Source organism: Camellia sinensis, chromosome 5, assembly GCF_055761805.1.
Source record: "Camellia sinensis isolate YWXY chromosome 5, ASM5576180v1, whole genome shotgun sequence".
Lineage (NCBI taxonomy): Eukaryota > Viridiplantae > Streptophyta > Magnoliopsida > Ericales > Theaceae > Camellia > Camellia sinensis.
This window is the reverse complement of record NC_138965.1, coordinates 26,781,248-26,808,622: the sequence shown is the minus strand read 5'-3', so window position 1 is coordinate 26,808,622 and position 27,375 is coordinate 26,781,248. Positions and strand designations below refer to the sequence as shown.

Genomic DNA, 27,375 nt, shown 5'->3' with positions numbered 1-27,375 from the left:
TAACAGTAAGAATAGTGATCCTTGTAACCACAGGTAACATGAAGAATTGAAACAACTAAGGCCTTGTTTGTCATCCCCTAAAAAAGTCAAAAAGTCATTATCCTATTTAAGTCACATCATTTTATTTAATTTACATCACCTCTCTACCACATCACTTCAAACCCAATCCATACCCAACCCATATTTCATAAAAAGTCAAAAAGTGCACTTATTTAGAACATTCCAAACAACCCCTAAATTCAGATATTTAGAAATTATATACTAATATACTAGACCATAACAATCGATTATGTTTATATTGAAAAAGGTTAACAAAAAACAGATTTGGTTTGAAGGTATAGTCTAATTTAAAAGACAATGAATGATGTTGGAAATTTCAATTTCTAGGCACAATCCAAGACTGACACACATATTCAACCTTGTAAAATATTTTCTTAAGTTTCATGGCATTTTTCCATATGATTTGTATACTTAAACTCGCAAATTTGTATTTTCTAAAAAAATTATATTAAAAAATAAAAATAAAATACAGAACAAGAAGGAAGATAATGACACTAAGCACATCCATATTTCAATACTTGCGCATTTTCTCCCACATGACGTAAAATATGGCCTTTGCCTTCAACAGAAACCAAAGCTTAAAACACAATTCCATATATTCAACACAAATTCAACAGAAACCAAAGCTTAAAACACAAATTCAACTAGGTATATTTTAAAAACAAAATAACAAGAAGAAGAAGAAAAACACAATTCCATATATTCAGAGCATTGTTCCCCAATCAAAACATAGAGCAATAATTTCTGTACAGACTGGCATCAAAATACTCCACTTACTCACAAGTTTTTTTTTTTTTTTTTTGACAAGCCGTAACACAAGTGGTGATCTGAACAAAAGGTTCTCTGAGGACATTAAAAAGGTCATTCTATTTGTTCCAGACAGTCACAGACTCACAAAGTTAAGAAGTATGAACTCTAACCCATTTTATAAGCACTCCTAGATGACGTAAACCTAGACCAACAAATGTTCAACTATTTGTGAGAATTGAACTTACAACAAAATTTTATTTATCAAAAAAAAAAACTTACAACAAAATTTTATTTTCTCTATGAGAGAATTGAACTTGGAACAGTTTGCAATCATATTTTTTTTTTATAAATATACATGCTCTCACTGTGAAATGATTGAATGTCAAGCAACAATAAATTTTAAATATTGATCATGGTAACACAGTGCTCGTGTAGCAACATATCAAGAAGTGTTAGCTGGAGACTATGGTGTTTAAATTTACTTCATACACTTGTAAACCATGACATATGATTATATTAGCTTACATAGACACTGGCAAACCAGCAGCTGCCAAATTTGCGTCGACCTTGATGCGGTCTGCACTAGAAGCAACAGCAACTTTAAGCCCCTTGCTTTTACACTATTGTACAACAATATAATATTGTAAACACTTAATGCAGAAGGAAAGTGGTAGTATCAGGAAACTTCAAAGTCAGTGTCATTCATACCTGATTAATGAGTTCAAAGGCACCGGGGAATCCTATTCCAGAATTTGGCTTTGCATACTACAAGTGATACAACTTTAGGGGTCAGTTCCATGCTAAAAACTGAAATTAGCACCACTTGAACATAGTTTTTCTTTCCATTTTTTCAAAAAATAAAACTAAAAGAAAACCAAACATGACAGTTAAATAACCTTATCTAGATATATCTCAAAAAATCTTTTCTTTGCTGCCCCAATGTTGAATCCTTCAACACCTTTCACAGAAGCTACACCTCCTAAAAAGTTTGCTTCACCTAGTTCAAATGCACAGAAGTAAGAAACGGCTACACGACAAATGAAAGGTAATAAAGAAAGTAAGAAGTTCTGGCAGAAAAAAGAAATTGTTACTGTGCAACTTAACAAACCACAATACTGAACCATCACAAATATAATTACTTATAGATGAGTTCTCTAAGTTAATATTTTTTCTCTTTTGAGATTGCATAATTACATTCAGTTGTCAGTTGTCAATTTTGGCACATCTCTTTTTTACTTTGTGAGGGAATTTTATCTTTCATCCCTTGCTTTTATTTATTTATTTTTTCTCCTTCAAACTCATGAAATATGTAGACTTATAAAATAGAAATGTGTTCTAAAAAAGTATATTTATTTCCTATCACCTTTAAAAATGCACCCCAACAGTGATAGTTCGTGTGCAACCATGAGATGTAACCAGTACATCTCCAAATGGTATAAACTCCAAGGCATCCTACTGTCTTTGGATCGTGGATTTGACTAGACATTTGGAAAGGGAAAGGGAAAGGTGAAATCCCTTTCCAAATTCATGACCTGAGAGAAAATAAAAGAAATGGTGTCTCTCATCAACGTGGGAAAAGAAAAGAAATTGTGTTTTGCACTATCCTGTTTAGATGGGTTACAAAGCAAATTATGTGATATAGGGATATGGGTGAGATTTCTTTTCCTTCCTTTGTATTTTGATAGGTAATCTTGGTATTATAAAAAAGGGAAATTCTAATATACACACCCTCGGAAAAAGTGTACCATATGCACCTAGTTATGCCATTTTTTTTATTTAGTTATTCGTTGTGACATTGTTTTAGTTACGACTCATGAGTTTTTCATTTATGCCGGATGTTGTGTTTAGTTATGACAATTTTTTCCTTTTTTTTTTTTTTTTTGTTAGGACTTAAAAAGTATAAAATTATGATATTTTATTCTTTAGTTATAAACGGCATATATAGTGTTTCCCTATTAAAAAAAAAAATAACAAATCTAATCAGATTATTTCTCACCAAATCTCACCACTTTTTGTCAGATGAGAAGTTGTCTTTCTCCCCATTTCTCATCATTCCTCACCAAGCTTTTAAACCAAACATGAGAAAAGAGTTCTTTTTTTCACTTTATTACTTATCATTTCTCACCAAATCAAATTATCCAAAGGGACTGTGTGTAATTGGAGATTAATTGATAACTGAATTAGAGTCAGAGCTATATACCAGTGCCCATGAAAGGCACGAAGTCCTCAACCGAAACTTCGACCCCCATTTCAGCAAACACATCAACTGCAGCCATTCTCGACGGCTCTTCGCTGTTACAGAGCACTCCGTCCATGTCGAACAACACCGCCGACACTTTCCCCCACTCGATTCCGGTCTCCAGAACATTCTTCTCCTCCAATTTCTCACACGCCCTAGGCGTCACCACCGCACTCCGCCGCCGAGGAAACGCCAGGCTTCTCGGCCGCCATTGAAGCAGAGAGCTAGGTCTCGAGACCAATCTCGAGCTGTAGAAGAAAGTGGTGAGTTTTGATTGAGAAGATGAGAGAGGTGGTGAGGACAATCTCAGCGCCATTCTCTCCCTCTAAAACCGTTAGCGTTTGTTTCTCTCTCTAAAAACTGAATCTGTGTTGCGTGTGGCGGGGAAGGATTCGCAGTTATATTGACTGTGGAATGACGATATTGCCCTTTCGGATTTGCTTTGATATGCGGCTGTTTGTTATCTTATTATCTTTTTTTTTTTTTGGTGGTTCTATTTACACATACTAATAATCTCAACACACACCATTACTTAATATATATATAAAATAATTTTTAGCATTTAAAAATATCTTAGTTTACATCTTTCATTACTAATCATATATTAACACACTACTAACTATTTGAATACACACTATTACACATATTAAAAACTCTTTATTTCACCACTACACACAATAAAAACCCCACAATTTTCATAATAGAAATCAACAGAGACCATCTTTGTCGGTCTTGATCTCCATTGTCGACGAAGGTTTCATTCGGCCTCCATCTTCGCTGGTGTTGATCTCCATAGTTGGTGTTAAACTCTTGTTGTGTCTCATCTCATCGTTTCAGATCACCTTCAAAGTGTTTCATTCGGCTTCCATCTTCGTCAGCGTTGATCTTCATTATCGGTCTTAAACTCTCTTCTCTCATGGTCGTTTCAAATCCATCAAAATTAGTCATGTTCATAAATATAGAGTTAAACAAATTTAATGTGTTCAAAAATTTATATCTGAACAATGAATAAACGTTTAATTTATTTTAACCGAACTAATTTAAAATGTTCAATTTTTTATGTATAAGCATTTAATATTTGGTCAATCTTAATAATTTGAACAAAATTGTTTTGTTCAAATACAAATAATCGAACATTGTGTAAAAGTTTAATTTTGGTTATCTGAACACGACGAACAAACTCATATTCTCAACATACAAACGAGATAAATGAAAAATCAAAAAAATAAGTCATAAACCAACATTTTTAATATTTATATCGGAACCAATCATTTCAGTATCATTCATGATGTGCAAATTTTCAAAATTAATTGATTTCAATATTCATAAACTCTAAATATTCAAATGCAATAATGTTCTGAATTTGAAAAATAAGTATAATTGATAAGAGAATGAAGTGAGTTAATTGATACAATGTACATATGTTAAAACCCTAAACCTTATAGGAATGGTGTGTGAAGAGTATTTTGTATTTTTAAACATAAATTTTTTGAATAAATAGAATACACCTCATGTTGTCTTTAACGGTCATTTCATTGAAGGATATTATTGGAATATAAATTTAATCTATTAATGGTATGTATTGAGAGTATTAGGGGAAGCTCTATTTACACACCACTTTCTCTCTCAAGGCAAACCACTTCTAAAGACACATCAAAAATAATTTGTAAAAATAAATATTTTTCTCATCACACACCACAAATTTATATATTTACCCTTACTCACACACCCACCCACAACAATATACACACAAAGTTCCATCTTTGCCCCCACACAGGCACACACCCCACACCCACGATATTAATCTCCCCCTCCATTCTCTATTCACACCGATGAACACCATTGTTGAAAACACTCATCAAGATGTCGTCGATGGTGTTGCTCAACATAGTTCTGAAAAAAAAAAAAAATTATAACTGTTCGGCAGTACAGAGTTGAATTAAATAAAAAAATTCGACCGTAGTAATCCGAACAAATTGCACTTGTTCAATTGTAGTCTATTGGACAGATGGAAGTTGTTCGATTGTAGTCTGTTGAACAGATGTAATTTGTTCAATTGTAGTTTGTCAAACAATGATATATCATTCACTTCTGGTTAACCGAACAACAATTTACCACTTGAGAGGGGGATTTTCGTAATCTCGACTTGGGCCGCAGTTCTGGCCGGGCTGATTGTGGTCCAAGCGTATTTGGGCTGAGCTGGTTTGGGCCGAGCCGAGGTGAAGCTTGCTCCGCCAAAGTCCAAACCAGAGTTGGCTAAGATGATCCTCTGCCAGCTTGTTTTCTCTTGTTCGCTCTTTTTAGTTCGGTGATCGTGATCTGTCGCAGACCGGCCTAACTTGTCTAGATCATAGTCGTACCGGAGTGCTGCTGAGCTCGGTTGTGATGGAGCTCAGCGAGTGGCACTGTTGAGCTCGATAAGTAGCTCGGTCGAAGGAGGCCAAGACGATCGTCTGCCGATCCGGGTCTTATGGTCGCGCATGTAGTTCGGCAGGAAGGTCTCCCTTGGACCGGCCTAACCTGTCTGGAGCTCGACCATACTAGGGTGCTACGGAGCTCGGTTGTGATGGAGCTCAACGAGTGGCATTGTTAGGCTCGATAAATAGCTCGGTTGAAGGAGGCTGAGATAATTACGCCGGACTGCCCATTCCCGTCGATGTCAATTAGTGGTTTGATTAGGTGATGTTTGGCTGAATTTGTGCTGACAGATGGGAGAGCATCTCCATGTGTCAATGAGCGAATGGATGCAGAGGTGAGCGCAGAAAAGCGTATAAGCATGACTGTGCCCCCCATGCTAGGCATGGAACGACATTTGATGAGAAACACTCTTTGTGAAACACCTCTCTTCCCCTCTCTCTCTCTCTCTGAGTGTGCGCTAACTTGACCGTCGGAGGGATATTCCGACAACACACCGCCGGGTAGCTCACCGTCGTTGTGCTCGCAGGTTGATCAGAAAGACGAGTAGCTTGGACGAAAGGAATACGGGCTCTGCGGAATATTTGCTCCCCGTATCATAAACGAAAACGAAGACGAAGACGAAAACAACAAAAAAAAAAAACCTTTTCATTCCTCCATTGTTCCGAATGAGAATTGTCAGATGCATCCTTCATTGAATCCAATCAAAATCTACAATAATACTATATTTTTGATTATTTGTTGAAGGGTTTTTTATTTTGGTTTTAGGGTTTTTGGATTCTTGACAGAGAAGATACGTAAGGAACAAGTTTGAAATTGATGATTTATATTATATTGATTCTTGTCCTTTATGGTAAATACACAAATGGGGTGTATCATAACTTGTCCTTTATAGTCATTTCACTTAAAGTTAAAATTGTAATAAAAAATAAATTAATTAATGGTTTGCCTTGAGTGGAAAAGTGGTGTGTAAATAGAATGACCCGAGTATTAGTGGTGTATAAATAAAATCACCCCTTTTTTTTTTCAATTTTACCCATGTATCAAATTACTTTTAAGGATAAAATATGAAAATTAAATATATTTTATTATCTTACACCCATTGCTTTTCAATCCCTATTGCTCTTCTTCCCTTCTCAGTTTTTTTCCCTCTGCTACGTATTTCTTTTCAAAAAGTGAGAATCAATTGTATTTTGATCATAGAAAATAACAATGGATGAAAAAATAGAGGTGAAAAATCATAAAAAAGTGAAATTGTGAGTTTTTTTTTTATTTGTTTGGTAGGTTTTCGTTTTATTTTTTGAGCAAATTCTTCAACTTTTGTTCAGTGTGTCAAAATAGAACAAAATAAAATAGTATGAAATCACATTGTCGAACAAAAAATATATGTCTGGTAATCCACTGCCGAATAAAAGATACATTTTCAGTAACCCAAAGCCGAACGTTTTTAATTTGTTCGATTATTCATTATTGTGCATTTCCAATTTTTTTTATTAATATATATATATATATATATATATATATATTTTTGCTTGGAAAGATTATGCTCCTATTCATTGCAGCAATGCAAGTACAATCATTCGGTTGCTGAACATCTTAAAGGGCACTCATTTACTGATAGATTATTTGAGGAAACATCATTATTAGTTGATATGTCAAAGAGTATGATGCGACCAAAAGAGATATTGATTACATTGAAACGAAGGGATACCTTTAATGCGACAATAATGAAAACAATTTATAATGCACGTAAAGCGATAGATAGCTGGACAAATTTATTTTAGTTCATCAGCATGATACTGAAGTAATCTAATTTGTATAGCAATATATCACCAAACAAGCACTTCACAAATGGGCTCCGACTAATTTATTGTTGAAGTAAAGTAAAATCATCTAATCGAACGGCAACAAATGGCTGGAAAAAATTAGCTTGTTTGGTAATACGGCACTAGAATAATTCAAATTCTTTAACATTGTATTACCAAAAGCTATCTGTGTAAATAGACAAAACTGAAAGGGTTTTGAAGAGTTTTTAATTTAGGGCTAGTTTTGATAGTATAATGGGTGTAATGAGATTCATTTTTTTTTTTAGTGGTGTAATGAGATGGATGGTGTAAAGAGGTAAACTAGGGGTGTAATAATGGGTGATTCTACTTACACCACTACTTTACCTTTTTACACCCTCCATATGATTTTTTTTTTCTCCCAATTTTATCAATGTGTGAAATTATCTTTAAGGACAAAATACTAAAATAAAATATATTTTGTTATCTCTTTACACCCCTTGGTCTTTAATCCCTACTCCTCTTTTTCGTTTCTTAATTTTTCTTTTCTCTTACGCATCTCTTTTCAAAAAGTGAGAATCATAGTATTTTGATCATTAAAAAAAACAATGGATAAAGAAACGGTGGTGAAGAACCATAAAAAAAGTGAAATTGTGAGTTTTTTCATTTATTTTATAGGTTTTTGTTTCGTTTTTCTAGACTGGTATTCGACTTTCGTTCGGTGGTTCGAAACCGAACAAAATAAAATAGTCCGGTATCACATTACCGAACAAAAAATATAAGTCTAGTAACCAACTACCGAATAAAAGATACAATTTCAGTAACCCCAAACTGATTTTTTTCAATTTGTTCGGCTTCTCATTACCATGCATTTTCAATTTCATTTTTTTTTATATTTTTTATTTTTTTGCCTAGAAGGATTATACTTATACTCATTGCAACAACGCTAATATTGCAATATTAGTGGACTATAGTCATGAACTCATTACAGACGAGGTTTGTTAAGTTTTTTTTATGAATACAATTTTTTATTATTTTTAATTTGTATTGAGTTTTATTAATAAATTAACGTATAAATGTATTTATTATCTTTTGATTTTTCGTAGTCGTGAAGTATTAATTAAATGGGCTTCTGACATTAGGAAGAAAACTGGATTTGTCATTGTTATAAAGACATCGATGCGGGAGGAAATGACAGAAAACCAAGACTTATACTTGCTTGTAAAAGAAGTGGTTACTATAGAGACAACATGAAGATCAAGGGAGAAAGATTGAGGTTGACAAGTCCTAAAAAGTGTGGATGTCTATTTCTATTAAGGAGAAAAAATTACCTACAAATTACCACAACGAATTGTGATAACATGTTTGATTGATGGATGCAAACAATGGCAAATTTTATGGATATTTATGGATATCCGTACAGTTGATATTTTTATGAATAATTTTATGTATGATTTTATGGATGCGTGTTTGATTTATGATTTTTTTTATGGATGCTTCAAGGAAAATGTAAATCTTTCAATGTACAAGGACGAGGGCCTAGACAACTCTATTGTAGTTTGGCAATATGACACTAGAGTAATCTCATTTGTATAACAATGTATCACTGAACATGCACTTCACAAGTGGCCCAAATTAATTTCTTGTTATCATCTAATTGGACGGCAATATAATGTTTGGAAAAAAAATATTGTCCGGTAACATGGCACTGGAGTAATTCAAATTAATTAGCATTGTATTACCGAAAAGGCCCACCACAAATTAAAAAAATCATTGTTTGGAAGAAAATGTCTCTGTAAATGTATAGCAACAAATTGCTGGAGAGATCTATTTTTTTCCAGAATAATGTAAATTTTTTAGTACCGTGTTACTAAAATTAGTGGTGTAAAGAGATGAAATAGTTAATTTAGGGTTAGTTTTGATAATATATTGGGAGTGTAATGAGAATTACATTTTTTTTAGTGGTGTAATGAGATGGAGGGTGTAAAGAGATTAAATAGTGGTGTAAGTAGAATCACCCGTAATAATTCATATGAGATTTTTTTTTTCCAATTTTATCCAAGTGTGAAATTACTTTTAAGGACAAAAGACTATAATTATATATATTTTATTATCTTCTTACACCCATCACTCTTCAATCCTTACTGCTCTTCTCTCATTCCCAGTTTTTCTTTTCTACTACATGTATCTTTTCAAAGAGTGAGAATCATAGTGTTTTGATTATAGAATAAAGTAATTGATGAAAAAACGGTGGTGAAGAACCATAAAAAAAAATGAAATGGTGAGTTTTTTTATTTGCTTCGTAGGTTTTCTTTTCATTTTTTGAGAGAGTTCTTTGACTTTTGTTCGGTGTGTCAAAATCGAACAAAATAAAATAGTTCGGAATCACATTGTCGAACAAAAAATATATGTCCAGTAACCCACTGCCGAATAAAAAATACATTTCCAGTAACCCAAAGGCGAACGTTTTTAATTTGTTCGATTACTTATTACCATGCATTTTTAATTTTTTTTTTTAATTTTATTTTATTTTATTTTGCTTGGAAGGATTATACTTTTATTCATTGCAGCAATACAAGTACAATTATCCAACTATTGAACATCCTGAAAGGGCACTCGTTTACTGGTAGATTATCTGGGGAGGAAATATCTTTGTTAGTTAACATGCCAAAGAGTATGGTGCGACTAAAAAAGATATTGATTACATTGAAACGAAGGGATGCCTTTAATGCGACAATAATAAAGACAATCTACAACGCATGTAAAGCGACAAGTGGCTGGACAAATTTATTTAGTTCAGCAACATGGCACTAAAGCAATCCAATTTGTATAGCAATGTATAATCAAATCGACACTTCACAGATAGGCTCAACTAATTTCTTATTAAAGTAAAGTAAAATCATCTAATCGAATGGCAACAAATGACTGGAAAAAAGTAGCTTGTCTAGTAATACAACACTGGAGTTATTCAAATTCTTTAACATTATATTACCAAAAGCTATTGGTATAAAGAGATGAAACTAAAAGGGTGTGTTTGATTGGGGGGATAAGGGGGTGGACTATTTACTATGCGGATTGTAATATGGGGGGGAAGCATCCAATCCGGCGTTTGTTTTTTTTTAGTCCGCCGGACATGGAGTCCGGTCGGACTCCTTATCCCCTATATGGGGGATTATACTATCCGGGGGGTGTGTGTGGGACAATTTTGGAGAGATTATTTACTGTTAAGATTAGGTGGTAAAATGACCATTTTGACCCTCTACTGTTTAATTATGTATTATATTTAGTAAAATTGTCTCAATTTAAAAATAAAATAATTTTATTTAACTTTTTATTGATGTTTTAATTATTTATTTTTTAAATAATTTTTTATAGATATTTTATTGATGTTTTATTTTAGAATTTTGTTTATGTTTTATTTAATTTCATTATTTAAATTTTAATAGATGTTTTATTTAATTTCATTGTTTAATTATTATTATTTTTTATAAAAAATTATTTAAAATTAAAAAAAATAACGTATATTTTTATTGATATTTCATTTATTTAATTTTAAAAAAATAAATTTATTTAATTGTGTAAAAAATAAAATAAAATAAGTTTTTATTTAATCTAGTTAAAAATAATTAAAATATTAAAGATATGTTTAATATTGCTATTACTTAGTAAACAATTGAAAACTGATAAAATAGTCTTTTGCTCATTTATCATATCTAGTCCGTCCAACCAGACATCGAATTTACTAAAAATAGTCATTTCCAGACATCTAATCCCATGAGAAAACAAACACGGGAAACATATCCAATCCAACGAAATAGTCCAGGGGATTCACAGTCCCAGGATTCAAGTCCGATAAATTCTAATCCCCCCTTATTTAGACTGTCCAATCAAACACAGGTTTTGAAGAGTTTTTCGTTTAGAGTTAATTTTGGTAGTATAATGGCGAATTACATTTTTTTTTAATGGTGTAATGAGATGGAGAGTAAACCAAACCAAATCAAATCAAGCCTTAAGTCTCATCAAATAAGGTCGGCTGCATGAATCATTCTTCTCCACTCAATTCTATCAAAGGCCATTTTGTTAGTCAAATTAAAGAGATTCATATCTCTGTCTACTATGCTAATTCACGTCAATTTAGATCTACCCCTTCCCCTAACACTATCATCTACCGTCATTATATCGTATCTCTTCACTACTGCCTCTGTTAGTCTCCGTTATATATGACCAAACCATCTCAATCTATTCTCTCTCAACATATCTTCTATCGACACTACTCCTGCCCATTCTTGAATATACTCATTCATAACTTTGTCTTTTCTAATCTTGCCACACATCCACTTTAGCATCTTCATCTCAGTAACACTCATTTTATCTATATATTATTTCTTAGTTGTCTAACATTCTGTCCCATACAATATCACTGGTCTAATAACCATTTTATAGAACTTCCCTTTTAGTCTAATGAGTGCTCGTTTATCACACAGTATTCTAAACACACTTCTCTATTTAAACCACCCCACCTTAATTTTGTGGACCACATCGACTCCAATCTTCCCTGTCGTTGAGATAATCGATCATAAATAAATAAAATGTTCACTCTTAGGTAGTTTTTGGTTTTTAATATATCTTCACTTCTCCTATACTTCCATTGTAACTATTATTAAAATTACACTTCATATGCTCTGTCTTAGTTTTGCTTATCTTTAATCCTTTAGATTCAAGTGATTTTCTCAAAATCTCTAATTTAGTGTTAACTTCCTCTCTAGTCTCATCTAGTAACACGATATCATTTGTAAAAAGTATACACCATGGCACATCATCCTGAATATTACGCGTCGACTCATCCATAGTTAAAACAAACAGTTAAAGATTTAAGGTTACTTCTTGGTGTAACCCTACAGTAATTGGAAATCCACTCGTTTCTCCAGCAGACGATCTAATAGTGGTCACCACAACTTCATATATATCCCTAATCACATCAATGTAATCTTTTGTCACCCCTTTCTTCTCTGACACCCACCAAATTATATTCCGAGACATTCTATGATATATGTTTTCTCAAGATTGATAAAAATCAGTAGTGTAAATAGAATCACTCAAAAATAATAATAATTTAATTGGTGAGGAAACAAAGAATGGGTTGCATTATCCACTTCAAATTTGTTACTACCAATTAGGATTTATGGGTGTTTCACCATTTATTTTTTTTTAATTTTTAGCCAGTTGTTTGAGTTTACTTTTTTTTCTTTCTTCTTTCATTCTTTCATATCCAATATATTAATTAATCACTTTTTTTTCTTTTTCTTTCTTACAGCTATCTATTTAACTACAAAAAAAAAAAAAAAAACTACTCCCAAATTTCAAACTCCAAAACTCAACCACAAAATTATTTTCAAAATGGAGAATTTTATTATTCACACACCATAATATATGTACCATTAGTTACATCATTTTTTTCTTTAATTATGATTAATTTTCTTATTTAGTTATGATATTATTTTGAGATATTTGGCTATGACTTTTTGTATTTGATTATGACTTTTTTTTTTAAAATTATAATTCAAAAAGTATAAAATTATATTATTTTTTTTCTGTAGTTACCATAGTCTCTCTTTCAAAATATATAATCAAATAAATTTTTAAAATTTAAAAATTCCTTTAATAAATTTATATTTCAAAATTGATTTCAAATTAAAACCAAACCGAGCAATCGTTTTTGAAAAATCAATACCACGTGATACATTACAGAGTGGTCTTTTTTATTTCTTTGAGCGGCCAACAAAATTATTGGGTGAATTTGGGGCCATTATATTTGAATAAAAAAATTATCTCAATATGCCCAACTTAAATTTTAAAATTTTAATTCTTATTATACTTTAATATAAATTTTGCTAATAAGAACAATACTTATTAAATTTTAAAATAAAATATTATTTTTTTCTCATGATACATCCTAATTAATTATACGTATTCTTCCTTTTCAAATCTTTTCATTTTCTTTCCCAAGTTTCAATTATTTTTTCTTTTTTTTCTTCCTTACTCTAAAACCCCAATTCACCCCACTAAAAGTCACTATTATTATCAATATCATTATTTTTTATTATATTGTTACTTACAAATAGCAAAATCAAATAATGAATGAAAATAATAATCAAAATAATTTTTTGAAATAATCTATCAAAGAGGGAGTAAATATTTACATATATATCAAAACATAATTATTAATTTATGTATTTTTTTTTACATAAAACGTATATTCAATATATTTTTCATCATTATTGTTTGGTTTTAAAAGTTCAAACAAATTCACTTTATTTGGTTGGGAAAGTCGAAACATGAAATTCACTCTTTCTCCTTTGTCATACTCGTCCACTGTTCTCTTTCACTGTGCCGAGTTTTCTAATTGTGTTCCTTATATGTACTTTGAAAAAAAAAAAAAAAAGTTTTCAAGAGTTTTTCAAAAAATAATTTGAACTTTTTACTTTATTTTATTTTGATGTACCTCAAAAGAATAATTAGAGAAAAAAATATTGAAAATAAATTATATCTATAGCGATCCCGGTTGTCCCTTTACTGTTCTGTTGTATTCCGAGCTCGGTTCTGTGGTGTTGGTGGTGGTACACCTTGTTGTCATCCTTAAATTCCACTTGATTGAGTTTTAGGATGTATTGGGCAGAGTTGTTACAGGTTGGTTAGGCTTTGGTTTCAATTCTTTGTTGCCCAGTTTTTAGGAGGTCCGCTCGAGCGGGTCTTCTTGCGCTCGAGCGGAGATTGCACGCTCCCAATTTTTCGTGTCCTTACAAAACTTCTGCAGGTGTGATTTTTACGCTCGAGCGGGTTTCTTTACGCTCGAGCGGTGGCGCTCGAGCGGGTACTTTGGCGCTCGAGCGGGTAGTACCTTTGGGTGTAAGTTCTGGGAGGGGGAAATCTACGCTCGAGCGGACTGGTTTTCGCGCTCGAGCGGATGTACTTTATTCTTGTGTCTTGGCGCTTGAGCGGGCCTTATTGCGCTCGAACGGATCTAGTTTTTTGTTCTTGACGCTCAAGCGTTGTGTTCTCTGCTCGAGCGAGAATGTCGTATATCAGTTGGCAGCTGGGCATTTTAAAATCACTTTTTACATTCTCTCTCTCTCTTTTACTTTCTAAAAAGACATTTTGAGAGTTCCTCTCTCTAGAAACTCCCTTCTCTCTAGGGTTTGATCTAATTAGAGTGTTTCCCTTTCCTTCGGCCTTTGTAAGAGTTGGGTTTATCGTTGAGGGCTACGTTTTGATCCGAGTATATTGAGTTTTGGAGCACGTTGAGTTTCTTCATCTTCTTTCCTTGAGCTCCGAATTTGAGGTAGGGATTCCTACTCACTCTTATGGGTTTTAACCTAGATTTTGAGCTTATTGTTTAAATGGTTGATTTTGGGACTTAGGGTTTCAAAATGTGTTAAAGAGGGTTTTGTGATTTTGGGCTCATAATATGTATTTTGGGTTTCAAAATGGTGTTATTGATGTTGGTTGTTGATATATAGACCATTGGGTCAATATTGGGAAATGTGGTAGAAAATCCTAATTGGTTATATAAATTAATTGGTATGATTAATTTAGGAAAATTGTGGTTATATGAAATTGAGTTGAAAATAATGAAATTGGTTCATTATATGGTTGAATAGTGGAGTTAGATTTATTAATCGCTCACTTTTGAAAACAATGATATTTTATCTGTTGGGGCTTTTATTATCTGTTTAAAAATAATTGCTTGGGCTACCGGTGGAGGGTAGTTTTGATTGTTGTAGACAATGCATGATGATTAGGCAAACTAAAACTAATCAATTGGATATGTCATAGAGTATGACGGTTGATAGAATACATTAACGTTATGTATTGATTGATTGTGTATATGACCTTTGTGTATATACGTTGTGTGTGTGTGTGGGAGGAGATAGAGGATGTACTCCACGATTTAGGGGAAGATAGGGGATGGACCTCTAAACCGGATGTTGTTTGGGAGGAGATAGGGGATGGACTCCACTGATACAGCTCATATGCTTGTCAGATAATGTGTTGATATAACTCATATTCTTATCTTTGGAAGTGTTGATACAGCTCATATGCTTATCATTGGAAGTGTCGATATTGCTAATATGCATATCTGTTGAAATGTGGATACAGCTTGTATGCTTATCTGTTGAGATGTGATACAACTAGTATGTTTATCTATTGTAAAATGGGAAATGTTTAATATGAGTCACTGTCTCATATAAGTGGTTGGCCAGGTTCTAAGCCGTTGATGTAAATTGTGAAACTGATAGGAAATGGAAACTGATAAGAAATGGAAACGGGTTATGAATTGGTTTATGGAAATTGAACATTTATCAATTGCTAATGTCTTAGTTATTGCTCATACTGTGTTTAGCATATCTCTACTAGGCGTTGGCTCACCCTTTATGGGACATTATTTTCATGTACAGGTAGTATGCCACCTCCAAGGACATAGCTTGGGTGAGGATGAGAGTTGAAGACTCTTTTTGTTTATTTTGATGTATTACTTGTAAATTCAAGCCAAGGGCTTAATATGTATTGAGTTAGCACTCTTCTTTTTGTAACCAAGTGTTAACTTGGAAAGCTGTAAGCCCATAGGGCATTTGTTTTTGTTGTTAACATGTAATACAGTTGTAAGAATTACTCTGATGAATAGAAATGATTGGTTTCTTTTATATCAATGCATGTTTAAAGTAATGGGTTTTATATATTATTTTGAGGGCGTTACAATATCTCTAAATAATTTAATAGGATTGTAAATAGAATTTCCCATGAATTTGGATGTTCCTGCGCAAAGGCATCTCTACAACATTTTCCATGCAAAAATGTTGTCATAAAAAACCCTAGTTTTTGTTTCATCTTTAACTAAAAACCCTAGTTTCCATCAACGAAGAACAATCCATTTCATCTGAAGCCAAGCTAATGGCCGACATTGTTGATGATGTGATGATACAGTTTGTGATGGTAGAACGGGCCACACTCCTTAAGCCTATGTCCGAATGACCAAGCCCACCTGAGGACCTGCACAAGAGTTCAACGGGGAACGGGGAGTCCCCTAGCGAACCCTCCGACGAGCAAGTTAGAGAGAGAAGTGGAGTGTAGAGATGGAATAGAGATAGAAAAGCTTAACCTTCTTCTTGTCTTCAACGTCTGCTTATATCCTTTAGTAATCATTTCGTTGTCCCTTCCAACCTGTCACCTTAGCCAAAAGTCTATGCTGTAGCTTACCTTGTTCAGGGTGAGGGCGTGCTGTCCCAACGGAAAGGTGTTGTCGTAATAAATGCTGTAAGGGGCTGCATTAATGGTGATGTGCAGTGGCAATAACTTTGCAGATCTTTGTCTGGTGATGTGGCTTGCCCTTTACCTGCCACGTGTCTGAATATCATTGGTCCTTCAAGTCATGTTGACTTCCAGCTGTGCTGGGCTTTATCAGTTGGGTTATGTATTGGGCCCTAAATGGTAGGCTTGGATTGTTCATAGTGGGTTATGGCCTTTATGGGTCTACCCACGTCAATAGTCCCCCATTCCCAAGTGCAGCTTTAGCCCAACGAAGGGAATAATGAGGAAGATGGGGGTTGAAGGTCGAGGGAAAGGAACGACTGACCAGAAGTGGCCGAGTGGAGGGACCGACCGTGAGAAAGGCCGACCGCGAAAGGTAAGCGAGTGGAGGGACCGACCATGAGGAGGGGCGACCGCGAAGGGTAACCGAGTGGAGGGACCGACCACGAGGAGGACCGATCGCGAAGGGTGAGGTGGTGGGGTGCAGGGCTCGAGAGGCGGTGGGTCACGTGATGACTTGAAGTGGAAAAGACAGGGTAGAGAAAGGGGGTAGTGAATCGTGGTCGTACACGTGGCAGCATCACGTGGTGGGAGATGTTAGGCGTTGGGCCAGAAGTGAAACGATAGGTCATTATGGGTGTTGAAAAGACAGTTTTGGTAGAAGGTTGAAAATTTTTCAAACTGGTGAAAATTAATTGTGACCCCTGAAATACAGGCAAGCCTTGGGCTTTTGGTATTATACGTTTTACTTACATTTTTTCGAAAAATCAAAACACTCCAAGTATAGACTCCTTCGTTGCAAGTGATACACCCTTGCGACATTTTTTGAATTTCCTTGCGCCCGCATCCGAAGCTATTCGCAGACACACCACAGAAATGGCCCAAGAAGAAACTACAAACGCCAGGGTTGATCCATTGGGGGATGCCAACGCGGTGGATTTGGCAGAGCAATATAGGACGGAGATGCGAGTGGGGAGTGGGGAGGAGCTGTCGGGGCGACCTCGTTCATCCACAATGATGGTAGTGCTGACACCAATCAGCTAGGTGGAGCTAGATCACTGGCATACAAAGGCCGATAAGTCGATTATCACCGCGAGGGAGTTGGTGAGTATATGCGAGAGGTACCAAATTCCCGCCGAAATAGAGTTGAAGCTGCCGTCCACGAAGGAGAGGCCATCCGACGCCCGATCGGGGGAGTTTGCCCTCTACGAGGAGGTGTTGAAGGGAGGGTTGAGGTTGCCGATTCCGGAGGTAGTAGTTGGTGTCCTAAATCGGTTGGAAGTTGCGCCAGGTCAATTGATGCCCAACGCGTGGAAGATAGTACTAGCCTGCGCAAGCGCATGGCCAAAAGCGAACGAGGGGGCGGCCATGACAGTGGACGAGTTTTTTGCGTGCTACAAGGTGTCGGGTAGCAAGAGACTTGGGTCACTTTGCAGGTAGCGGCAGGGAAGTGTTTGGTAGCGGGGTTGTCGTCGTCGACAAAGGGGTGGAGGCCGCGGTGGTTTTATGTGTCCGCCAACGGAGGGGTTGGAGTGCGCACAGTTTGGAAAGTGCCCACCAAGTTTGTGGAGCCAAAACTGGGGGTAGCAGCAGAGACGAGAGTGAAGAGGGTGAAAGAATGGAGGGAGAAGAAGGCGCCCGATGGGATGAACTTGTTCAGCTGTCAGCCTTGTTTGCGACAGGGTTGGGCCCTCAGCCGATCGGTGGAGATCTGGGACTGGCGGAGTTAGAGGCGAGAAGAAAAACGCAAGAGGCTGAGGATATGACCATCGTCGCCAAAGCCAGTAAGTTCAAAGAGTCCCAGGCAGACCGACCGCCGAAGCCGATCGCGAGGGAGAGGATCCAACCTCGCCCCAAACCCCTGGGGGAAAAGGACTTAGGTGGATTTGAGCCACGATTGCCCCCAGTCGATCCTTTGAAGGAGAGAGCCTACGAGGAGATGGAGGGTGTGGTAAAAAGGAAGAGGAGGTTGAGGAGGAGTGAATGGGAGCCTGCCTTGAAGAGGAGGAAGGAGGCAACGACGGAGTAAATTCCCTTGGCGGGGGAGGCAGAGGGGACCCTTGAAATGGGATTGGAAGGGGAGGTCAAAGAGAGAGAGGGTGGGGCGACTGGCCTTGGGGAGCAAATGCAGAGTGGTGGGGTCGGCGCTGAGCCAAGGGTGGAGCCAAGGGAAGAGCCACAACCGCAGGAGGGTTTGGCACCCCAAGGAGAGGGAGAGAGACGTGTGTTGAAGACCGCCTTCTACCACATCCCTGCGGTATCTGGGCGAGTGGAAGGGGAAGAGAGAGAGGCCAAGATGGCTGCAGACCGCCTTTTGGGGGTGGTGGAAGACGCAACCGTTTGCTCGGTGGCTAGTTATACTGAGGCTGAGCTGATGAAGGGGTTGTGGTCAGCCCAGATGGAAGCGGCTGCTTTAGCAGGAGCCCTGCGGAATAAGGCGATGGTGGCAAAGGGCGAATGAAGGAGGGAGAGGGAGAAGTTGGGGCAGGTGGAGGCCCAACTTGAAAATTTCAAAAGGAAGAGCGTGGGTTGGAGGAGGGCTGCGTGGAGTGCGTATGCCAGAGGGTTGGAGGAGGCGCAAAAGGCGAAGAAGATGGAAGTGTTGGCGATCGTGCAGCGCAATGTTGCCGCTCGAGCCCATGCTGAACTGCTCGCGGCCAAGTTGGAGCTAGAGAACGAACGTCGCACTGTAGTGTCGCTCGAGTTCCAGCTGGCTGGCGAGCAGAAGAAGATGGAGGATGCTTTGAAAGCGTGCACGGTGGCCACCGAGCGTTTTGAAGAGGCTATGACCAACAATAAAGATCTGCGTGCCCAGCAGATCAAGGAAAAAGAAGAAGCAAACCTGAAGATTACTGGGTTGCAGATGGAGCTGGAAGATGAGCGTACGAAGGCAAAATGAGGAGAATGCGAGATTGGAGAAGGAGTTGGAGGAAGAAAAAACCAAGGCCGTCTCTGAAAGGGCAGCATACCCCGATCTGTGTGTCGCAGCAATAGAGCAATTCAAGGGGTTTGCTGAATTTCAGATGGCAGTCGATGCCGCGGTCGCCAGTAACTTGGCAAGGGAGGTGTCTGGAGGGGCGGGCCCGTCGGGAACGACCCGCTAGGGGTAGGACTGAAGCAGAAGTTATTGAGAGCTTCCAGCGGTCGGACTTCTACAAACACGAAATGGCTGAGTTTTGGGACAGTGGCTGGAAGATGTTCAAGCGGAAGGCAGAAGAACTGTTCCCAGACTTGGACCTTAGCGGTGTAAGGATTGATGAAGATAACGTGGCCCAGACCCCCCTAGATAAGGGCGTTGAAGAAGAAAACCTTGTTTCAAGTGAGGAAGAGTGACTGGTGTGAACAAAACCTGTACTTGGGGTTTTGGGCATTTATTGTGCTTTGGGTTGTACAAGTTTTTTGTTTTTTTTTTTTGAATTGATGTAATGAACTTATGTACAAGTTTGTGAATAAATAAAATTTGAGTTGTGTTTTCATTCCATTGTTTTTTCTTGTGTATCTGGAATGAATGAGAATGGTGACTTGTGTATGAGGCTTGTGTAAGGGAAACTCAACGCAAAGCCAAGGTTGAAATGTAAGAAAAACTGAATGCAGAGTAAAATTAAGAAAAACTCAATGCAAAGTGAAGTTGAACTTGTAATAAAAACTCCATGCAGAGTGAAGTTGAAAATGTAATAAAATTACAAGTTTGTGTTTGCTACACTGCTGCCTTTATTTTGGTGAGTCTGAAGTGAATGAGGGTGGTTTATTCAAGTTAGGCTTGATTTGTAAGGAAAGAGTGAGAAAATAAAATGTAAGAATGTCAAAGATGTGGAGTTTCAAATTATGCCCAAAAATGGAGTTGTAAATCATGTTGCAAGAGTGTTAGTAAATAAAAGATGAGTTTGGAATTTGACTAAGTGAAGAGTGGTGTAAAAGCATGGACCTGGAATTTTGACTAAGTGTGTCTACTAATGCCACAAGCATGAAGTTTGCACGAATAGCCTTGACTGAGCTCTGCATGTGTGCTCAGTTAGGGTTAAGTTATGATTAACTAACTCTACAAGTAGTTCAGTAGCTTGAAGTAACTCAGTCTGACTGAGGCTGTGTAGGCTCGGTCTGGCCGAGGCTTTTACACTCAATCTGGCTGAGACTTGTCATGCTCGATCTGGCTGAGGCTTGTCATGCTCGGTCTAGCTGAAGCTTGTCATGCTCAGTCTAGCTGAGGCTGGTCGTGCTCAGTCGGGCCGAGGCTTGTCATGCTCAGTCTGGCTGAGGCTTTGATGCTCGGATTGGCCGAGGCTTTTATGCTCAGTCTGGCTGAGGCTTTGTATACTCGGTCTGGCCGAGGCTTTGATGCTCGGATTGGCCGAGGCTCGGATTGGCCGAGGCTTTTATGCTCAGTCTGGCTGAGGCTTTGTATGCTCGGTCTGGCCGAGGCTTTGATGCTCGGATTGGCCGAGGCTTTTATGCTCAGTTTGGCTGAGGCTTTGTATGCTCGGTCTGGCCGAGGCTTTTATGCTCGGTTTGACTGAGGCTTTGTATGCTCGGTCTAGTCGAAGCTTTTATGCTCAGTCTGGCTGAGGCTTTGTATGCTTGGTTTGTCCGAGGCTTTTTATGCTCAGTCGGGCTGAGGCTACAATCAAAGCGTTATTTGAAAGATCACACATATATTTGGAATGTAAGTTTGTCGTCATTAAAGTGTAGCCCATTTGATCAGACATTTACATCACATGAGAGAAGAATAAGAGCAATGAAGTGTGCAAATTGTCAAAAGAAAATATAACAAAAGATTGATACAAGAAATGAACTTTTATTGAAAATAGCGCTTCAAATGCTCGGCGTTCCATGGGTGGGGGAGATCGCGGCCTTTCATGTCCTGAAGCCGGTAAGTGCCTGGACGAGGTTTGGCGTTAACAATGTAAGGTCCTTCCCATTTGGCCGCTAGCTTCCCCTCAGCCGGGTTCTTAGTGGCGAGGGTTACTTCGCGCAAAACAAGGTCCCCCACGGTGAACTTCCTTGGTCGGACTCTGCGGTTGTAATGTGTTCTCATTTTCTGTTGGTATGAGGCCCGTTTGACTGCAGTTGTTTCTCGGAGCTCTTCAATCAGGTCTAGATCTGCCCGACACAGCTCTTCAGTTAGTTCTGGATTCGGATGTAGAACCCTTGGGGTAGGAAGACCGATCTCCACTGGGATGACCGCCTCAGCGCCATATGTTAAGCGAAAAGGGGTCTCCCCAGTGGGAGTTCAAGCGGTAGCGCGGTAAGCCCAGAGTACATTCGGTAATTCCTCAGCCCAGAGTCCCTTAGCAGCTTCCAGCTTAGTTTTGATAATCTTGAGAAGAGAACGGTTGGTGACCTCAACTTGGCCGTTGGCTTGGGGATGGCTTGGGGAGGAGAAACATGGCTGGATTTGGAGCTCTTCACAGAATTTCCTGAATTTGGCATTGTCAAATTATTTGCCGTTGTCGGAGACGATGGCTTGAGGGATGCCAAATCTGTAGACGATTGATTGCCAGATGAATCTGGTTGTGTTCCGCTCGGTAATGGTGGCAAGGGGTTCAGCTTCAACCTATTTTGTGAAGTAATCGATGGCGACAATGACGAATTTGGTTTGGCCTCGGCCAGTGGGCAGTGGGTCAACTAGGTCGATCCCCCATTTGGCAAAGGGGTAGGGACTGTAGAGTGTGATCAATTCTGTAGGGAGGGGCGTGGGGGATGTTGGCAAAACGTTGGCACTTGTCACATTTGAGCACAAAGTCTGTTACATCTTGATTGAGAATAGGCCAGAAATAACCGGTGCGAAGTATTTTGTGGGCTAGGGACTTGCCGCCCGAATGATTGCCACATATACCCTCATAGACTTCTCTCATTACATAGGTCGCCTGAGCAGGATTGAGGTATCTCAGGTATGGGCGTGAGAAGCCCCTTTTGTACAAGAGTCCGCTGACAAGAGTGTAATTAGCCGACCGGGCCCTGACTTTGGCGGCCTGCTATTTGTCGTCTGGAAGTCCCCCTGTTGTTAGATATAGGAAGATGTCTGCCGCCCAAGGGATGGGTTCATTTTGGAGGAACTGGACTTCTTGCTGGTTGGGGGAAATGGCAGGGTGGGCTAGGTAGTTGAGGCGGACACCATGGCTGAGGTCGGACTGGTCTGCAAAAGCCAACTGAGCCATCTCATCCGCCTTAGAGTTTTCCGCCCGAGGGATGTGCTTGATGTGGAAGGTATTGAAGAGGCGACCAAGGGGGAGTGCTATATCCCTGTAAGCCCGCATTGTGTCCTCCTTAGCATCAAATTCCCCATAATTTGTCCGACAATGAGCTGGGAGTCGCTAAACACCTGGATGTGGCTGACACCAATATCCCTGGCTAGGCGGAGACCTGCTATCAATGCCTCATATTCGGCCTCATTGTTACTGGCCTCATTGTTACTGGCCTCGAACAAGAAACGGAGAGCACATTTGAAATAACCACCCTCAGGGGCGATAAGGATGAGACCAGCTCCACTGCCTTCCCTGCGGGATGATCCGTTGACGTTGAGAGTCCAAGAGTGAGGGTCTTATGGGTTGGTAGGCGTTAGTGGGGGTGGAGGGGCCGTGGTTGGGGTAGGATTAGTGAATTCCGGGATGAAATCGGCGACAGCCTGCCCCTTAATCGCTGTTCGAGGCCGGTAGGAGATGTCAAACTGGCTGAGTTCCACTGACCATTGCATGAGTCTGCCGAAGAGTTCTGGTTGCTGCATTACCTTCTTCAAGGGTTGGTCGGTGAGGACCACTATGGAATGGGCTTGGAAGTAAGGACGGAGTCATCTGGAGGCGGTGACCAAGGCCAAGGATAATTTTTCTAACGGTGGGTAATTCTGCTCTGCTCCCCTGAGAGCCCGACTGATGTAGTAGACCGGCCGTTGGATAGAGCCGTCTTCCCTGATAAGAGCTGCACTGACTGCGGTGCTTGACACGGCTAAATAGAGGAAGAGGGGTTTGCCCGTGATTGCCTGTGAAAAGAGGGGGGGTTGGCCATGCACTGTTTCAACTGCTGAAAAGCCTCTTCGGATTCGGTCGTCTATTCAAAAGTTTGCCGAAGAACTTTGAAGAAGGGGAGGCACTTATCCGTTGCGCGGGAAATGAAGCGGCTGAGGGCGGCAACTCAGCCAGTGAGTCTTTGAACCTCCTTAACCGTTCTGGGTGACTACATTTCAATCAAAGCCTTGATCTTTTCAGGGTTGGCTTCAATGCCCCGCTGACTGACCGTGAACCCCAAAAACTTTCCAGATCCTACGCCGAAGGCGCACTTCTCCGGGTTGAGCTTCATTTGGTACTTTCGTAGGGTGACGAAGGTCTCTCGCAGGTCGGTCAGATGATCAGCGGAGAGTTTACTATTGACTAGCATGTCGTCGACATATACTTCCATATTCCGACCTATCTAATGATGGAAGATAGCATTGACCAACCGTTAGTAGGTGGTCCCAGCATTTTTCAGTCCAAATGGCATCACACGGTAATGGTAGGTACCTCGGTCGGTAATGAAGGAGGTGTGTTCCCGATCAGATGGGTGCATTAGAATTTGGTTGTATCTAGAGAAAACATCCATGAAGCTGAGCATTTGATGACCGGCCGTGGCGTCAACCAGCAGATCTATGCGGGGGAGAGGATAATTGTCTTTGGGGCAAGTTCGGTTGAGGTCGGAGTAGTCGACACAGAGTCGCCATTTACCATTGTTCTTATGGACCAGGACAACGTTTGACAACCATCTAGGGTAGTCCACGTTTTGGATGAATTGTGCCTTAAGGAGCTTGTCGACCTCTGCGGCAATGAGAGTGTTGCACTCCGGATGAAAGATGAGCTGCTTCTGGCGGTAAGGTCGGAAATGGGGTTCAATGCTGAGGCGATGGGTTATGAATGAGGGGTCAATACCCGACATGTCTGAGTGGGTCTAGGCGAATACGTCGTTGTGCTCGATCAGGAAGGCAGTAAGGTCGGCCTTTGCCTGGAGGGATAGTTGGCTGCCGATTTTAGCAGTTTTCGTCGGGTTGGCGGGGTCGATGGGAACCTCAACGAGCTCCTCCACAGGCTCCCCTCTGACCAGCTCATCCTCATCTCGGACGTCGAGCCCTTCAATGATCATTGCCTTCTTCAACTTGACTTCTTTGAGTGAGGCGGCGTAACATTCCCTGGTAACTGTCTGCTCTCCTCTCACTATCCCGACCCCCAAATCGGTGGGGAACTAAATGGCAAGGCGGTAAGTTGATGTGATAGCTTGAAAGGCATTTAGGGCGGTGTGGCCAAGGATGATGTTGTAGGCGGAGGGGCAGTCGACAACAAGGAAGGTGAGCAACTTTGTGGTCTGCCTGGGGTACTCACCAATCGTGATAGGAAGATCGATGGAGCCGATGGAGGTCACCCGGTCGCCAGTGAAACCGACCAAAGGGGTTTGGAGAGGAGACAGACTTTCTTTCCCAATCTTGAGCTGGCGGAAGCAATTGAGGAAGATGATGTCTGAAGAACTGCCGTTGTCGACGAGAACCCGTCTGACCTTATAATTGGAGAGGAGGGCAGAAATGAAGAGAGGGTCGTCATGAGGATAATGGATGCCTGTGCAGTCGGCGTCCGTAAAGGTGATAGGCTCGGTCCACTGCCTGGGGTGTTTGAAGGGTCGATCAAATATGACAACTTCTTTGTCTGAGCCTTGCCTTATTTTCTTGAGTTCTGCCCGCTGAGCCGAGCGGGATGGTCCTCTACATGCAAGCCCGCCGAAAATAACTCTGATTTCTCTAACAGGTGGGGCAGGATTACCTTGTGCCCGAGGTTGCTGTGAAGGGCGATCATGGCCTTGGTTAGGTTGGGCTGGCTGCCGGGGAGGGGTGCACCGGCGGTTATTTCTGACGGGCTCAGTCCTTTGCCTCTGCTGAGGACGGGTATCCGTGAACCGGCTAAGACGTCCCTAACGTATTAAGGTCTCGACCTGATCTTTGAGGTTAACACAGTCATCGGTATTATGGCCGTGGTCTTGGTGAAAACGGCAATATTTGGACTGGTTTTTCCAATTGGAGGGGGTTTGTGATGGTTGGGGCCATTTGAGGGGGTAATCCCGCTAGATCTGATTGAGGACTTGTTCCATGGGGGAATTAAGGGGTGTGTACTGCTCGAACCGGCCGGGCGGTCGGGCTGGTACCGACCGGTTGGCTCGGGGGGGGGGGTCGGTCGGTATAATGCGGTGTTTGGTTATTGTACTGGGTGTTTATGGCTTCTGAGTCTTTTTGCTTTTCTCGAGGGGTCGGGTTTTTTGCTGTAGGGTCTTGGCGAGCGGCTAGGGAATCTTTTGCATTCATGTATTTTTGGGCTTTGGAGAATAGGGCTGCCATGGAGGTGGAGGGGTTTAGAGAGGGAGAAGAGGAAATTAGACGACCGTAGTCCGGCCATGAAAGTCGTAAGGATGACCTTATCATCATTTTCCGCCACCTGTAAGGCTTCGGTGTTGAAGCGGGTAACGAAACTGTGCAGGGACTCCCCCTCGGTTTGGCGGATGTTGAGGAGTTGGGTTGCCAGATGACGTTGGCGCTGTGCTCCAATAAAATGGCAGAGGAAGGAGTCACTGAGATGCTGGAAAGTGGAGATGGAGTCTGCTGGTAACTGGCTAAACCATAGCCGAGTTGAACCCTTCAGTGTCACGGGGAATGCTCGACACATGATCTCGTCAGGGAATGCATGGAGGATTATGAGGGTTCTGTAGGTCTCCAGATGGTCGACTGGGTCTGTCGTACCGTCAAAAGAGTCGATAGTGGGCATTTTGAACTTGGGGGGTAGAGGTTTGTCCCGGATGGAGGCAACAAATGGTGAGATTGCTGTGGTAGAGGGTTTATGCTGGATGTTCTGCATGATCCCTTGGAGTTGGAGCTTCATGGCTCGGAGTTCTGCATCCCAGAGAGGGATGTTATCACCACCGGAAGACAGCGGGGGTTGGACGCTACTGGCTTCCCCTTCAGGGGTTGGTGCCAGGATCGATGGATGCGGGGGTCGAGGTGCTGGATTTATATTAGGAGGAGAAGGTTACAAGCCTTCCAAGTTGGGTGGATAGGGCTGCGAGATAGTATGGCTCTGGGCTCGCTCTTGGTTGGGCGGAATATCTGGAGGTGGTGGAGGAGGCATAGGAAGGTTTCTTTGGAATAGGACATTTATCAGGACTTGGTTTTGCTCAGCCATGCGGTTAATGCTGTTGGTAAGCTCGATGAAATACTGTGGTGGGTTGTTTGGATTGGGGGGGTCGGCTTGGTGGTCGGCAGCATTTTGGTGAGAAGCCATGGATCTAGTCGTGACCATACACTTTGATGGATAGCAGGAAAGGGTTATTGGAACAGGGTCTCCGGCGACAATGAGCACAACTGGCGCGCGGAGCAAAGCGTTCCCACAGATGACGCCAACTGATGATACAGTTTGTGATGGTAGAACGGGTCGGACTGATCCACGCTTCTTAAGCCTATGTCTGAATGATCAAACCCACTTGAGGACCTGCACAAGAGTTCAACGGGGAACGGGGAGTCCCCCAGCGAACCCTCTGACGAGCAAGTTAGAGAGAGAAGTGGAGTGTAGAGATGGAATAGAGATAGAAAAGCTTAACCTTCTTCTTGTCTTCAACGTTTGCTTTATATCCTTTGGTAATCATTTCGTTGTCCCTTCTGACCTGTCACCTTGGCCAAAAGTCTATGCTGTAGCTTACCTTGTTTAGGGTGAGGGCGTGCTGTCCCGACGGAGAGGTGTTGTCGTAATAAATGCTGTGAGGGGTTGCATTAATGGTGATGTGCAGTGGTAATAACTTTGCAGATCTTTGTCTGCTGATGTGGCTTGC

General features: G+C 40.2%; 1 protein-coding gene across 2 annotated transcripts in view; it reads right to left on the bottom strand.

The window, feature by feature from the left end:
• The window catches only part of LOC114265148 (haloacid dehalogenase-like hydrolase family protein), a 74,266-nt gene extending 70,838 nt beyond the window's left edge, over positions 1 to 3,428 (bottom strand). For both annotated transcript variants that reach the window (XM_082868451.1, XM_082868452.1), the window contains exons 1-4: positions 3,011 to 3,428; positions 1,707 to 1,807; positions 1,519 to 1,575; positions 1,336 to 1,430 (exon numbers count right to left, since the gene is read on the bottom strand). In XM_082868451.1, coding sequence (XP_082724577.1) covers positions 1,336 to 1,430; positions 1,519 to 1,575; positions 1,707 to 1,807; positions 3,011 to 3,365 — 608 coding nt within the window. In that variant the 5' untranslated portion in view covers positions 3,366 to 3,428. The remainder of the gene's footprint in view (positions 1 to 1,335; positions 1,431 to 1,518; positions 1,576 to 1,706; positions 1,808 to 3,010) is intronic.
• Positions 3,429 to 27,375: the final 23,947 nt, after the last annotated feature.